Here is a 14,642-nt window from a genome sequence, read left to right on the forward strand (position 1 = left end):
GTCACCCAAGTCATAGACTGTTCTCTCTGCTACCGCACGGAAWGAGGTACCGGAGAACCAWGTCTAGGTCCAAAAGGCTCCTTAACAGCTTCTACCCCCAGGCCATAAGACTGCTGAACAATTCATCAAATGGACACCCGGACTATTTACATTTACACCCCCCCACCCCCTTGGTTTTTATGCTGCTGCTACTCGCTGTTTATTACATATACATAGTCACTTTACAACTACCTACATGTACAAATTACCTCGACTAACCTGTACCCCCGCACATTGACTCGGTACCGGTACCCCCTGTATATAGCCTCGTTAATGTTATTTTATTGTGTTACTTTTAAGTTAATGTTTTACTTTATTTAGTAAATATTTTCTTAACTCTATTTCTTGAACTGCATTGTTGGTTAAGGACTTGTATGTAAGCATTTTCCAGTAAGGTATACACCTGTTGTATTTGGTGTATGTGACAAATACAATTTGATGTGTTCTGTACGTGGCACTGTGTGCTCTTTTTAAATGGGTCCCAATCTCAAAAAGGCACTATCATGCTAGTGGACAGGGGTGGTCTGCCAGTCATTGGTTTTAGCGGGTGGACTAGTACAGAACAATTGGAGGTTAACTCAGTAGCAAATCAAATCAAATTACATTTTATTGGTTGCATACACATATATAGCAGATGTTATTGTGGGTGTAGCGAAATGCTTGTGTGCCTACCTTCAACAGTGCAGTAATTCCCAACAATACACACAAATCTCAAATTAAATGATTTATTAACTTCTTCTTAATAGGGGGCGCTATTTTCAGTTTGGGAAAATATCGTGCYCAAATTAAACGGCCTCGTACTCTGTTCTAGATCATACAATATGCAAATTATTATTACTATTGGATAGAAAACACTCTGAAGTTTTGAATTATATCTGTGAGTAAAACAGAACTCATTTGGCAGCAAACTTCCAAACAGGAAGTGAAAATTCTGAAAATGGGGCTCTGTGTCAGGGCCTGCCTATTCAACTGGCTTATATTTATGGATCTGTATGCACTTCATACGCCTTCCACTAGATGTCAACAGGCAGTAGAATGTTGAATGGGGTGTCTAGCTTGATGTGAGACCGAATGAGAGCTTTTGGAATGACAGAACCCCACATTGTCTTCTGAAATGCGTTAGGTATACACGACGAAATGCTCCGGCTCSGACTTYATTGGATACATATGAGAAAAACATCATAAAGATGGATTTTCAACCGAGTTTGACCAGTTTATTCRACGTTTATTGTRAATTTTGRAATTTTTCRTTCCATGCGCCAAGAGTTCTTGGACATGTGCGCTCCACATGGCTAGCCAAAGTTGCTAATTCGACAGAAGAAATGGACATTCTAAAACAAAACAACGATTTATTCTGGAACTAGGACTCCTTGCACAACATTTCTGATGGAAGATCATAAAAAGTAGAGAATATTTATGATGTTAATTTTCGTATTTTTGTGGTTTGTGTTTTGCTCCACAAGCTGTAGCAATTGTTGGCCTGTCTACATATATTGCAATGGCTGTGTTTATAAGTTTATTTTTTTAAAATCTATCATAGGGTTGCATAAGAACACAGTGTATATACTTTCATTTGCTGTACAATCATGTATTTTTAGTTAAATTTATGAAAGAGTTTTGGTTAGCGTTCGATTGACTGCAAAATTCTCCGTTTGACAATTTGGTCGACTTATGGCTCGTTTTCACATGTAAAACACGATTTGTACTCTAAATATCACATTTTCGAACAAACATAAAATGTATTGATATAACATGATGTTATAAGACTGCATCTGATGAAGTTGTTCAACGGTTACGTGATTCATTCTATCTCTATTTGTGTGTTTGTGAAAAGCTATGTTGTGTGAAAACATGGTGAAACATAGCGTTGTGTGTTGGCTATTGTGGTGAGCTAATATATAATATATATTGTGTTTTCGCTGTAAAAGATTTAAAAAATCGGAAATGATGGCTGGATTCACAAGATGTTTATCTTTCATTTGCTGTATTGGACTTGTGATTTCATGAAATTATATTATATGATATCCCTGTGGCGCTAGGCTAGGCTATGCTAGTCAGCTTTTTTGATGAGGAGGATCCCGGATCCGGGAGGGTGACTCGTTAGAGGTTTAAGAAATATTAGAATGAGGAATGGCCGGACTATATATATATATATATATAAATACACTACCCTTCAAAAGTTTGGGGTCACTTAGAAATGTCCTTGTTTCTGAAAGAATAGCACATTTTATGTGCATTAAAATAACATCAAATTGATCAGACATWCAATGTAGACATTGTTAATGTTGTAAATGACTATTGTAGCTRGAAACGGCTGATCTTTTATGGAATATATACATAGGCGTACAGAGGCCATTATCAGCAACCATCACTCCTGTGTTACAATGGCACGTTGTGTTAGCTAATCCAAGTTTATCATTTTAAAAGGCTAATTGATCATTAGAAAACCCTTTTGCAATTATGTTTGCATAGCTGAAAACTGTTGTCTGATTAAAGAAGCAATAMAACTGGCCTTCTTTAGACTAGTTGAGTATCTGGAGCATCAGCATTTGTGGGTTCGATTACAGGTTCAAAATGGCCAGAAACAAAGAAGTTTCTTCTGAAACTCATCAGCCTATACTTATTCTGAGAAATTAAGGTTATTCCATGCAAGACATTGAAACTGAAGATCTCCTACAACGCTGTGTACTACTCCCTTCACAGCACAGAGCAAACTGGCTCTAACCAGAATAGAAAGAGGAGTGGCCCCGGTGCACAACTGAGCAAGAAGACAAGTACATTAGAGTGTCTAGTTTGAGAAACAGACGCCTCACAAGTCCTCAACTGGCATTAAATAGTACCTGCAAAACTCGCAAATCAACAGTCTCAATGTCAACAGTGAAGAGGCGACTACGGGCTGCTGGCCTACTAGAGTTCCTCTGTCCAGTGTCTGTGTTCTTTTGCACATCTTAATMTTTTCTTTTTATAGGCCAGTCTGAGATATGGCTTTTTCTTCGCAACTCTGCCTGGAAAGCCAGCATCCCGGAGTCGCCTCTTCACTGTTGACGTTGMGAATGGTTTTTAAATATACAACACACTTTTTGGGTTGTTGTGTTATTTCATAGTTACGATGTCTTCACTATTATTCTACAATGTAGAAAATAGTAAAAAATAAAGATGTGAGTCGGTGTTTACAAACTTTTGACTGGTACTGTATATATTTAAAAAAATATATATATATTTACAAAACAAATATATGGGGGATTGGAAATGATGCAGACAATTATATTGATAGAAGCCACAATCTATTTGCAGTAGTATAGCTTTTCCACACCTAAATAAATAAATAAAATATATTAATTAATAAATAAAAGGTCATACCAAGGATTGTTTTACTATTTCATTAAAAAAAATCAGACCCCGTGAACTATTAATTTGTTTTATTCTAAATGATTTGATGAAAATGTATATTTGTCCTTTGTCATGATCGTCTTCTGGTGAAAGAGTGGACCAAGGCGCAGCGTGATACGAATACATCTTCCTTTTTTTGAGAGAAGATGAATACGAAACTAAACACTTTTACAAACTAACAAAAAAACAACAAACGACCGTGAAGCTACAAAACGAAAGTGCAGACACAAGCTACTAACGTTTAGACATAGACAACGAAGAACTCACAAACGAAACTGTCCCGTGTGGCATAAACACTAACACAGGAACAATCACCCACCAACAAACAGTGAACAGCCTACATTTAAACCTGTAAGGCTGCAAGCCCGCACCGGGTACACCTATGACAACATCCCAGCTCAAGTGCAGGGCGGCAAATTTCAAATCTATTTTTTTTTATATTTAACTTTCACACATTACCAAGTCCAATACAGCATTTGAAAGATAAACATCTTTGTCAATCAGCCAACATGTCCGATTTTTTAAATGTTTTACAGAGAAAACACCACATATATTTATGTTAGCTCACCACCAAATAAAAAAGAGGACAGACATTTTTCACAGCACAAGTAGGAGCGCAAGTAGCATGCACAAGCCAACTAACTAACCTAGAACCAACCCTAAATAACCTAAAAAAACTACCTCAGATGACAGTCCTATAACATGTACACAATAAATCTATGTTTTGTTCAAAAAATTTGCATATTTAGCTATAAATCAGTTTTACATTACTGCTACCATCATAGCTACAGTCAGAAATCGCACGGGAGTAGCCAAGAGAAAATACAGACACCAACGTCAACTACTCTAATTACACATCATAAAACATGTCAGACAAATATATGGTGCATAGCAATGAAAGACAAAGATCTTGTGAATACAGACAATATTTCAGATTCTTTAAATGTTTTACAGCGAAAACACCCACCTATATTCATGTTAGCTCACACACCAAATACAAAAAGAGAGACAGACATTTTTCACAGCACCGTAGCATCCCAGCATGCAGTTAGCATGCAAAGCCAAACCTAACAACCTAGAACTAACCTAAATAACCTAGAAAAAACTACCTCAGATGACAGTCCTATAACATGTTTACACAATAAATCTATGTTTTTGTTTGAAAAATGTGCATATTTCAGCTATAAATCAGTTTTACATTACTGCTACATCAATGCTACCATTATAAGCTACAGTCAGAAATAGCACGGGAGTAGCCAGAGTAAATACAGACACAACGTCAACTACTAATTACTCATCATAAAACATTTCAGAAAAATATATGGTGGATAGCTAATGAAAGTGAATACAGCTAGTGAATACAGACAATATTTCCGATTCTTTAAGTGTTTTACAGCGAAAACACAATATATCGTCATATTAGCTTTACAATAGCAAACATAGCAACAGCATTGACTCAAGGCAAACGGTAGCATAGCACAGTTCGACAGATATATATGAAATAGCATCCCAGAATTGGGTCCTTAATCTTGTTGATCTTCATTCAGAATGTTGTACAATGGGTCTTTTGTTCAGAAACCAGCTTTGTTCGATCCAAAACGAACTATTCCCTCTTGAATTAGCAAACACACTGGCCTTCCTGTGCTCAACCTCTCCATCTTGAAAAAAATTCTTCCTACGCATCACGTATAAAATCCCGAATAAATTTAAAATAATTATATTAAACTATATTTAAAACATACTTTAGGATGATATTGTGACATGTATCAAAAAAATCGAAGCCAGAATGTCATATTCATCGAGAACGACCGTTTCCCAGGTGGAGAGTCCTGGTCGAGGTTCGCGCCTCAGGAAAAATAAATTATGGCGGTCGTCTCATTCAAAGAGGGTGTATGCATTCTCTAAAGAGATTATCAACTCCTTTCTGTTCTCACTTCCGCATGAGACCCAGAGGAAGTGTAATGACGTGGTTTCTACAGTCCTAAGTGACATGACCTTTTATAGACAAGCTTTTGAAGAGCGACTTAGTCTTTGGGAAATATCACTTCCGGATAGGAAATGAGCTGTAAAAAGGGTTCTGTTCTTAGAGACATATTCAACGTTTTTAGAAACTAGAAGAGTGTTTTCTATTCAATATAATAATAATATGCATATTGTAGCGCGCAAGAATTGAGAACGAGGCCGTTTGAAATGGCCACCTCTTTCCAGGGTACTCAAGGCTCCGCTTACAGCCATAAGAAGTTTAATATGGTTCTCAATCAGAGGAAACGTAAAACACCTGCCCCTGATTGAGAACCATATCAGGCTAATTGAAAATAACCCAACATAGAAACACATAACATAGAATGCCCACCCAGCTCACGTCCTGACCATACTAAACAAAGACAAAATAAAGGAAATAAGGTCAGGAACGTGACATCCTTGGTGCTATTAGCACATACAAACACAGTGAATAACAGATTCACTACAAAAAACAAAGGAAGTTTGTTCTGAAGTGTCGGTCCTATATCTGACAGATATAAGAAAGATCGGGAAACATTTTATTTATTTTTTAAATGTATTTAACCCCTTATTTTTGACACTACACAGTGCCCATATATATTGTACTTACATTCATGTTTTCAACTGGTGCTGGGGGACCTTCAGAAGAGTTCTAAGACGCTTGTGGGGGTTGTAGAGCAGTACGGAGAACACTATCATGTTTGTGTGAGTCTCATCTTTCCATAGAGGGGTGGTTTGTAATAGTAATAGTTTGTAGGCCAAACCATTCGGATGCTACATACGATTTTGTGAGAAAGTCTGATACCGTTCACCGCAGATGCGAAAGTGCGACATAGGCGGATGGCGTAGATTGAGATCCATCCAATGCAAAAAAATATCTCTAGCTTAAACTGACACATTTTTATGGGGATTTTTTATTTACGCTAATTAGATTTCCACGGGGCGGAAGGAGAGAGGGTCCCAAATTAGTAAAAGGGTAGAAAAGCATGATACTGGCTTGAGACTCAGAAACGGAATGCGCTGGGATGGAGTCAGACAGCTCTTTTTCTGGTTTCTTATGAAGCCTAGAGACTGAATATGGTAGCATGGATGTGTGTAACACTGCTTGGCCCCTCGACACCGCCGCCAAAAGCCAATAGCTGTAATAGTCAGCGGCTCATGAGTTTGTAGACTCTGAGGTGCTTGGTCTAGAATGGGACATAAAGTCCCTTCCCTTTTCGTAAACAAGGAACACCGGCTGTCCCGTGTCTTCGACATAGGAACCACTTGGATTGCATGCTTCTGGAATCGAGAGGATATTTTCTCCCTCAAAATGGGCACTGAGGCCACGGGACCAGTCAACGTGATGAAGCTGCAGAAGCGTGTGGGATGCACAACAAATTGTAGCCTGTACCCTGACGTCAATGTTCGCAGGGAGACACTGCGCATGCACACCATTGGTTGGAGCAGATAGCGAGACTCCCGTGAAGTGCCATCTGAAGGGGCTGGACACCGCCTTGTGAACTGGGAGCAATTGGTTCTACTTCCATTTCCACCACCTTTAACAACTGTGTGTCTGAACATGGGGAACACTTTTTATCGAACTCACATGCAGGAGACAACACTTTTTTCACCAGTGAACACTGGAACTCAGTTGAAAAAAACAGTGTTTATGTGCCAAGGTTTCCCTAAAGCCCGGCCCACTCTGGGTACACTGGCTCCGGCGATCAGTGACGTATTCCAATTGGCAGTGCCACTTGGGGGTACTGTTGTCACAACGAGTCTCCCTCGGTTTAGGTTTAGGCGGTAAGATGGGTTCCGGGAACCGGTTGGCACCCAGCGCTGGACAGCACGACTCTGCTGCCAACAACTAATCGCCTATATAGCCCATAATCTGTACCTCATATGGACTAGTGAGCTACAGGCAGGAATCACAGTAATGTTTTTGTGGAGAGGCACACTGGTCACTCAGACCCTTGCCAAGGCCCCTTGTTCCGGGAGCTACCCCAGGGACTGAACATAGGCTAAACAAGAGAGCTACCTCAGAAACTCCACCGTGGGGATGCAGGAATAGCTAGTAATAGCTAGCTTGCCTCAGTGAGTAAGCCAACCTGGTTAAAACGCTATGCAGTGCTCATTTAGCTAGCCCGGTCTCAAAACTTCACATTGGACCGGATCAGGTGGGACCAGACCCTTCATCAATAAGTCTGGGAAGAGAGGCAAGCAGTGCTTGACCGAGGCTGACACAGGCAGCGGGGTGTACCCACCAAACCTGGCCGCCCTCTCTATTTGAGTAGCCTCCTGCGACAGAGCGCACAGGAGTCGGGTTGGGCGCAGGCAGACAAGGCAGACAAGACATTTGCTCCGACCACCCAATCCATCTCCGCTTCCAGCACCTCGGGCCCAGCCGATACTGGCATCCGGGAAGGGAAAGTCGTCATCGATAATTCCAAGCTTCCTCAAGAATGCTACACGTCCTTCCAGGACATTTGTACACAGTATGTGGCAATGCGCACATGGACTGGATCGAGCGAGGGCCGCCGAAGCTACAAGCCAAGACACACTACACATAGCATAGACTGTGAGTATCTTTCAGAGAAATGCTATAACCACATGACTGGCGGCATGATCTCGACCCCGAAACCGGCTCAGCCATCGTCGTCTCGGTTGTTTTCTTAGCATCTTACCTATTGCACCAGCAAATTGAAGAATAACTAATTGTTTGTGATTAGAAAACTTATGAGAGCAAGCACAACCTTCAACACACAATGTTGTGGGGGTGAGCACACTCTAGCACTAAGAGACAGTTTAGTTAGCACAACATAATTGATTGTTTAAGTAGCGGGAATTGTTCCTCTTCACACCAAGGTGAAGAGCAGAATAATTGAATGAATGAATCTGAGTCTTAGGCTTATCACCTGTGGAAGGCGGGGCTTCCAGCGAGCCACGGAATTAATTAGCCTTTTCAGGTGTGATTGTAGATCCTTCAACTGAAGTCGCGAGAGTGCAACTCCCCATAGTATGTTATACCGAAGTTGACTGATTGAAAGGTAAGCTTCGCTGTGAACCCCTATTTATAATATTTTCACCAGCTTTAGCATGCAAAGAACATGCAATCACAAATCCACTCAAATGTGTCTGATTGAGGCCCCTTTGCTCCACATGAAGCTAAAGGGAATAAGTAAATCAATTGACAAATTCCCAATCTCTAGCCCTGCTTTATTGTGGTATTGATGTGAATGTCTGGACAGTGATGTTTTGGCAGCGGGGAGGTTTCAGCAAAGCTGCATGGTCGCTGGGTTAAATGCTGTGTGTGTGTTTGACCCCCCTAATTAGTGGACATAGCTCTAAAATCCATTGGTACTTTCTTTGTCCACCCAATATGGTGACACAACAGAATTTGAAGAATCTTTTAGAACACTGAGAAGAGAAATCACCTAATTGAGGGCATCCATATGAATCCAACACACCAGTCCACCCACTAAGTTAGAGTGCTTTGAATGAGATTGAATGAGAATTGGATTCATTTTGATGCTATTGCTGTGTGTTGTGTGTGTCAGTGTTACTGATGGAAAGAGACAGACAAGCAGTGCGCCTCTATTCATCACCACCATAGACATTAGCATATCTCACAGAGCGTAACCAAACGACCTAGCCACCTGTAGCTGCTGTAGCCTGCCTGACTCTCAATATAGTGCACAACATTTCACTGCCGACCGCACTCTCTCTCTGTGTGTGTGTGTTGGTGTGTGTGGGTGTGTGTGTGTGGTGTGTGTGTGGTGTGTCGTGTGTGTGTGTGGTGTGTGTGTGTGTGTGTGTGTGTGTGTGTGTGTGTTGTGTTGTTGTGTGGTTGTGTGTGTGTGTGTGTGTGTGTGTGTCGTGTGTGGTGTGTGTGTGTGTGTGGTGTGTGTGTTGTGGTGTGTGTGTGTGTGTGTGCTGTGCTGTGTGTTGTTGTGTGTGTGGTGTGTTGTGTGTGTGTGTGTGTGTGCTGTGTGTGTGTGTGTGTGTGTGTGTGTGTGTGTGAGAGAGAGAGCAGGGAGAGTAGAACAGTCTCGACACATTGGGCTTTCCTCTCTCACTTCTTACTCTCCCTCTCCTATCTCTCCCGCTTTCTCTCGTTCTCCCTCTCGCTCTCCTTCTCTAACTCTCCTTCTTTATTTGTCTCTCTCTCTCTCCACAGCACACAGACACACACACACACACTTGGACATTGGTAGTGCTACTCTCTCTCTCTCTCTCTCTTCAGCCTGCCTCTCTCTGCCTCAGGGAGTGTCTACCAGAGAGGGTGATGAGGGTGGAGAATCTCATCCCCCCTCAGGACCTCCCCCTGGTCTCTGATTGGTTGAGGTAGCACTGTGTGAGGCCTGTGATAGGCTGAGGCAGAGCTGTGTGGGGGCAGTGGGAGGGAGAGTGTTCTGGGAGTCTGCTAGGGGACCTGACAGAATACAGGGAGAAACTATCCCACTAACTGATATACTGTAGCTGCTCCACASACACTGCTAGACACAGACAGAGAGAGAAGGATAGAGGTGGAGGCAGAGACAGCGGAAGAGACAGCTGTGGAGTGAGATAGAGAGAACTGCAGGAAGAGAGCAAGAAAGAGATAGAGAGATTTAGAATTTGACAGAGAATTAGACACAGGGAAAGGAGGCACACACAGCACTCACCCTCCACTGACCCCTCGTCTTACCCTCGACTCACCCTTATCTCCCCACTTACAACAACCTGAGGCAGAGACACASAGCTCTACCAGCGCAGAGATGAGATGACTGGACACACACTAACACACACATTTTCTCTCTGTTGAAAGAAGACCAGAATACACACTTTCTTTTTGTTTTCTGTCTCAGCTCCTGCTCTCGTTCTTGGACAGGAAAAAAAGGATTAYAGTTTATTTCTTCAGCACAGTCTTTATTCTCCAAAATCCCCGAGTCACGTTGGACAATTTGGATACGTTCCTCTTTTCTTTCTCCCTCCAAGAGCTCGGAGCAACATGGCACAGGGACAAAAGAACCACAGCGACAGCAGGCAGAAGCGGGCACAACTACTCACTAACCCCTTCTCCACCATGGCACTGTCCCTCTCCATGTCCTTCTTCCTCCTCCTCCTCTTCCTCACCTCCCCTGCCTCGGCCGCCGAYGAATACGACTACTACAGCTGGCAATCAGACAACTTCCACAACGGTCGTTTCTACACGAAGCAGCCGCAGTGTGTGGACATCCCCGCCGATTTACGCCTCTGTCACAACGTGGGCTACAAGAAGATGCGCCTCCCCAACCTGCTGGACCACGAGACCATGCCGGAGGTCAAACAGCAGGCGGGTAGCTGGGTGCCGCTCCTCGCCAAGCGGTGCCACGCAGATACACAGGTGTTCCTGTGTTCCCTTTTCGCCCCGGTGTGTCTGGACAGGCCCATCTACCCGTGTCGCTCGCTGTGTGAGGCCGTGAGGGATAGCTGTGCCCCCGTTATGGAAACCTACGGGTTCCCTTGGCCAGAGATGTTGACCTGTGATAAGTTTCCTATTGATAATGATCTGTGTATCCCCATGCAGTTTGCTGGGAACCAGGCCACCCCAGCTCCAGGTAAGATCACACACACACTTATTCACAACCTTATTTGTTCTTGCATGTTTAGAGACTGTATACTAACTTGTGTAAAAGATAGSCCCTACATTACATGGTAATTGTGTCTTCCCTATAGTAATAACTTGTTTAGTTGACTGTTTGTCAGGTTGAATGTTGTTTGTGCCTCCACACATCACACTGGCTCTAGATGGGAGAGAGCACAAKCCCCAATGCAGGTTAACTCTTACTCCTGCTTCAGAGCTTTGAACAGAAGATATTGTAGAACAAGATTTACGTTTCATTTTACGTAATGGAAGGAATAATCTTTGGATAGGAAAGAACAAACCACTGAAACAATGTTGATAGTTATAGATACAAATATACACCTTTTAAGTCAATGTAACTGCTATAGATATTCTGTAGCTAGGGGAGAAAGTATAGTAATGTTTCAGGTTAGATATCAGAATGTATTATAGTCCGTTAGGTCAGCTAATATGCAAGTCAGTGTTTCTTCTACTGTATGAGAAAGCTGGAAATAATAGATAGACCACAATGAAATGTCCATGTGTTCAATATAACTTCTACTATAAAACAGAGTGACATTAAAGAAAGACCAAGGGGACGTTTTCATGTCAAATATTGCAACGATTTATTGTTATTGCAATGGCAGAGATGAAAATAAAAGTTACTGTAGACAAGGGAAACATTTTCAGTTCATGTATCAGACTACAGTAGAACTGCTAGTGTGTGTAAAAAATAAAATGAAGAACAAGTTGACAGTTTCAGACTGATCTCAGTGACAGCAGCGTTTCAGATAAACCCTTAGACCAGGCACAGTCTAAGGCTRTTCCTGATTCTCTGAAAACACTTTCACAGATTCTGCATTCAGCTTTTAACTCCAGGAGTAGGTTTATTCTGGGTCAGGGAAACCGACCCTAAACTTAAATGTGCTTCCAAACAAATTCTCAGTTAAAACWAAAAAATAAGAAAATATCAAAATCAGATGCTGATTGAAACCATATTTGACTTTTAATATTTTAACTGATTTTAGCGAGCAACATTTCTTGAACATTATCAGTGACTGGGCTGATCAGGGAGCTATTCTATAAGAAAATCTTAAGAGAATCATAAGAAAAACTATGTAACATACCCGTAGAATTCATGGAAAGGGATTAAGTATTCTTCACAATGATATAACATGAAATATAAAATGTTACATTTACATGCAGTAAGTGATGAATAGATTATCATCATTCATAACGTTAATGTCAACATGGTCTCATTAGTATATGTAAAAATAGTGATATTTAACCATTTGAGACATATTTTACTGACAGTGACATATTAGTTATATTTTTGCTAATGTAACAGAAAATGTCATTAAATCTCATATGGTAGGAGTGATGTGCTGACAACAGACCTTTCTAGGGAGTTTTTCCTAGCCACCGTGCTTCTACACCTGCATTGCTTGCTGTTTGGGGTTTTAGGCTGGGTTTCTGTACAGCACTTCGAGATATTAGCTGATGTAYGAAGGGCTATATAAAATAAATTTGATTGATTGATTGAACAGACAGTGAGTCTAGTGAGAAACTAGCCAGGAGTAGTTTAAGCACAGAGAGACAAGCAGCGTGGAAGGCTCTCCGGCTACGACTCGAGTGCAGGACAGAGAAATACACACTTTTCCCAAATCAACAACTGTGTATGACCCCTGATGTGTGTGTTTGGTGTGTGTGTGTGCAGGCAACTACCGAGAGAGAGAAAAGAAGATAGAGGAGAAAAGAGAGAGAGAGAGAGACTGTGGAGAGAGAGAGAGAGTAGAGAGAGAGAGAGAGAGAGAGAGAGAGAGAAGAGAGAGAGAGAGAGAGAGAGAGAGAGAGAGAGGGGAAGTCAATGTGAGTCTAGAGTCTATAGATTGTGAAGGTGACTCTTCCCTCTATGTCTCTGTTGTCCAAGCCTACTCTTGTCTTTGTCTGGTCAGCCAGTTAAGACAGCCAATTAACTAGCCAACTAATTACTGAGGCAGATATAGTTACAGAGAGAAAAGGAGAGAGGGAGGGAGGGAGGGGGGCAGTTAGAGAGAGGGGGTGAGGGAGAAGGGGGTGTAAGAGAGAGAATGAGGGAGAAAAGGAGAGAGAAAAGAGGGAGGTGAGAGAGTGATGGAAAGAAGGAGAGAACGAGTGGGCTTTAGAGAGAGAATGAAAAAGCTGGGACAAGAGGGAGGAGAAAGAGGGGAAAGAGAGTTAAGTGAGAGAGGGGAGGTTGTGAGGGAAGTAAAGTGAAAGAACAAAGTAAAGAAAAGAGAGTGGTTCCCTTCCAGTTTCAATGAGGATGGGAAAGAGAACGTTTCATTCATTCATTCCTTCATTTATGTTTCGTTTTTTACTTTGCTACCCAGGTTGGTCAATTTAGAACCAGGGCCCAGATTCACAAAACACTTGTTCCGCAAAAACTTAAGAAACATCTTAAGAAAAAAAATAAGAAGTTCATAAGATAGTTCTTAAGTGCAATTCCTCAACAACATCTTAAGATTTGATGATTTTCTTACGAACTTCTCAAATATCTTCTTACAAATCTTCTTAAGATGGTTATTGCTAGGCAACCGTTTTAACTAGCTATCTAGCTAGCAATGGCAATCATGTTAGCATATTTCTTATTGAGATTACTGTTGTAAAACATGTTATTGGGTTTAAAATAGTCAATACTGACACTGTCAGCTGAAGTTTGTGAGTGAATTAAASATCTTTGCTTTCATGAGATTTGTTTATCACTGCCCTGAGTTTCAGACAAGGGTTTATCTATCTTGAAATTAAGAACATTTCCAATAACTTTATTTTCAAGAATCAAATTTCTTCTTTACTTTTTGCTTAWGGATAAACATAAGAACCTTTTTGAGGAATAGCAACATTGCTTATCTTTCTTCTTAAGTCTATAGTTAAGGAGAAAATGGCAGTTAAGAAGAAATGTCTTCTTAAGAAGGTTTTGTGAATCTGGGCCCAGGTTTTCATCTACAGTGCACCATCTCAGGCAGTATGAATAGAATCAGTCTATGTAATACTAGAATCCTTCTGGTTCTATGCTTCAGACTGAACATTCTATTTAAAAGAGTACAAAGACAAGAAACTGGCTTAATAGAGTCAGACAAACTTGGCCGAGAAGGACAGGAGGACAATGTAAAGTGTGGATAGGAAAAGGATGAAAGAGACATATGGCCGACTTAATCTAGGAAAACGTGTCAGTTTTAATCAGACACTCTGAATGATAACACAAGTCTGCAAACCTTTCATGTTTCATCAGGAAATATGAAGTGTTCAGGGAAAACTCATTCAGCAAGTGTCTACGAACACACGCACGCACACATACACACACATGCACGCACGCACGCACGCACACGGAGCACACACGCACACACGCACACACCACACACACACACAACACACACACACACACACACACACACACACACACAACACACACACACACACACACACACACACACACACACACACACACCACACACACACACACACACACACACACACACACACACTCAACATGTGTGTACATGTCTACGTTGATAGTATTGGAAGACAGATATTCATAGAAGCTGTTTCATTGAGCTCATGCAGAGGAGAGAATGTGTGTCCCAAATAGCACCCTATTCCATATGTA

At 41.5% G+C, this 14,642-nt stretch overlaps 1 protein-coding gene across 1 annotated transcript in view; it reads left to right on the plus strand.

Moving 5' to 3' along the window:
• The first annotated feature begins 9,883 nt into the window (after positions 1 to 9,883).
• sfrp5 (secreted frizzled-related protein 5) overlaps positions 9,884 to 14,642 on the plus strand; it is a 56,579-nt gene continuing 51,820 nt past the window's right edge. The window contains exon 1 of the mRNA XM_024006729.3: positions 9,884 to 10,991. Coding sequence (XP_023862497.1) covers positions 10,403 to 10,991 — 589 coding nt within the window. The 5' untranslated portion in view covers positions 9,884 to 10,402. The remainder of the gene's footprint in view (positions 10,992 to 14,642) is intronic.

Source organism: Salvelinus sp. IW2-2015, linkage group LG18 (assembly GCF_002910315.2).
Source record: "Salvelinus sp. IW2-2015 linkage group LG18, ASM291031v2, whole genome shotgun sequence".
Classification (NCBI taxonomy): Eukaryota; Metazoa; Chordata; class Actinopteri; order Salmoniformes; family Salmonidae; genus Salvelinus; species Salvelinus sp. IW2-2015.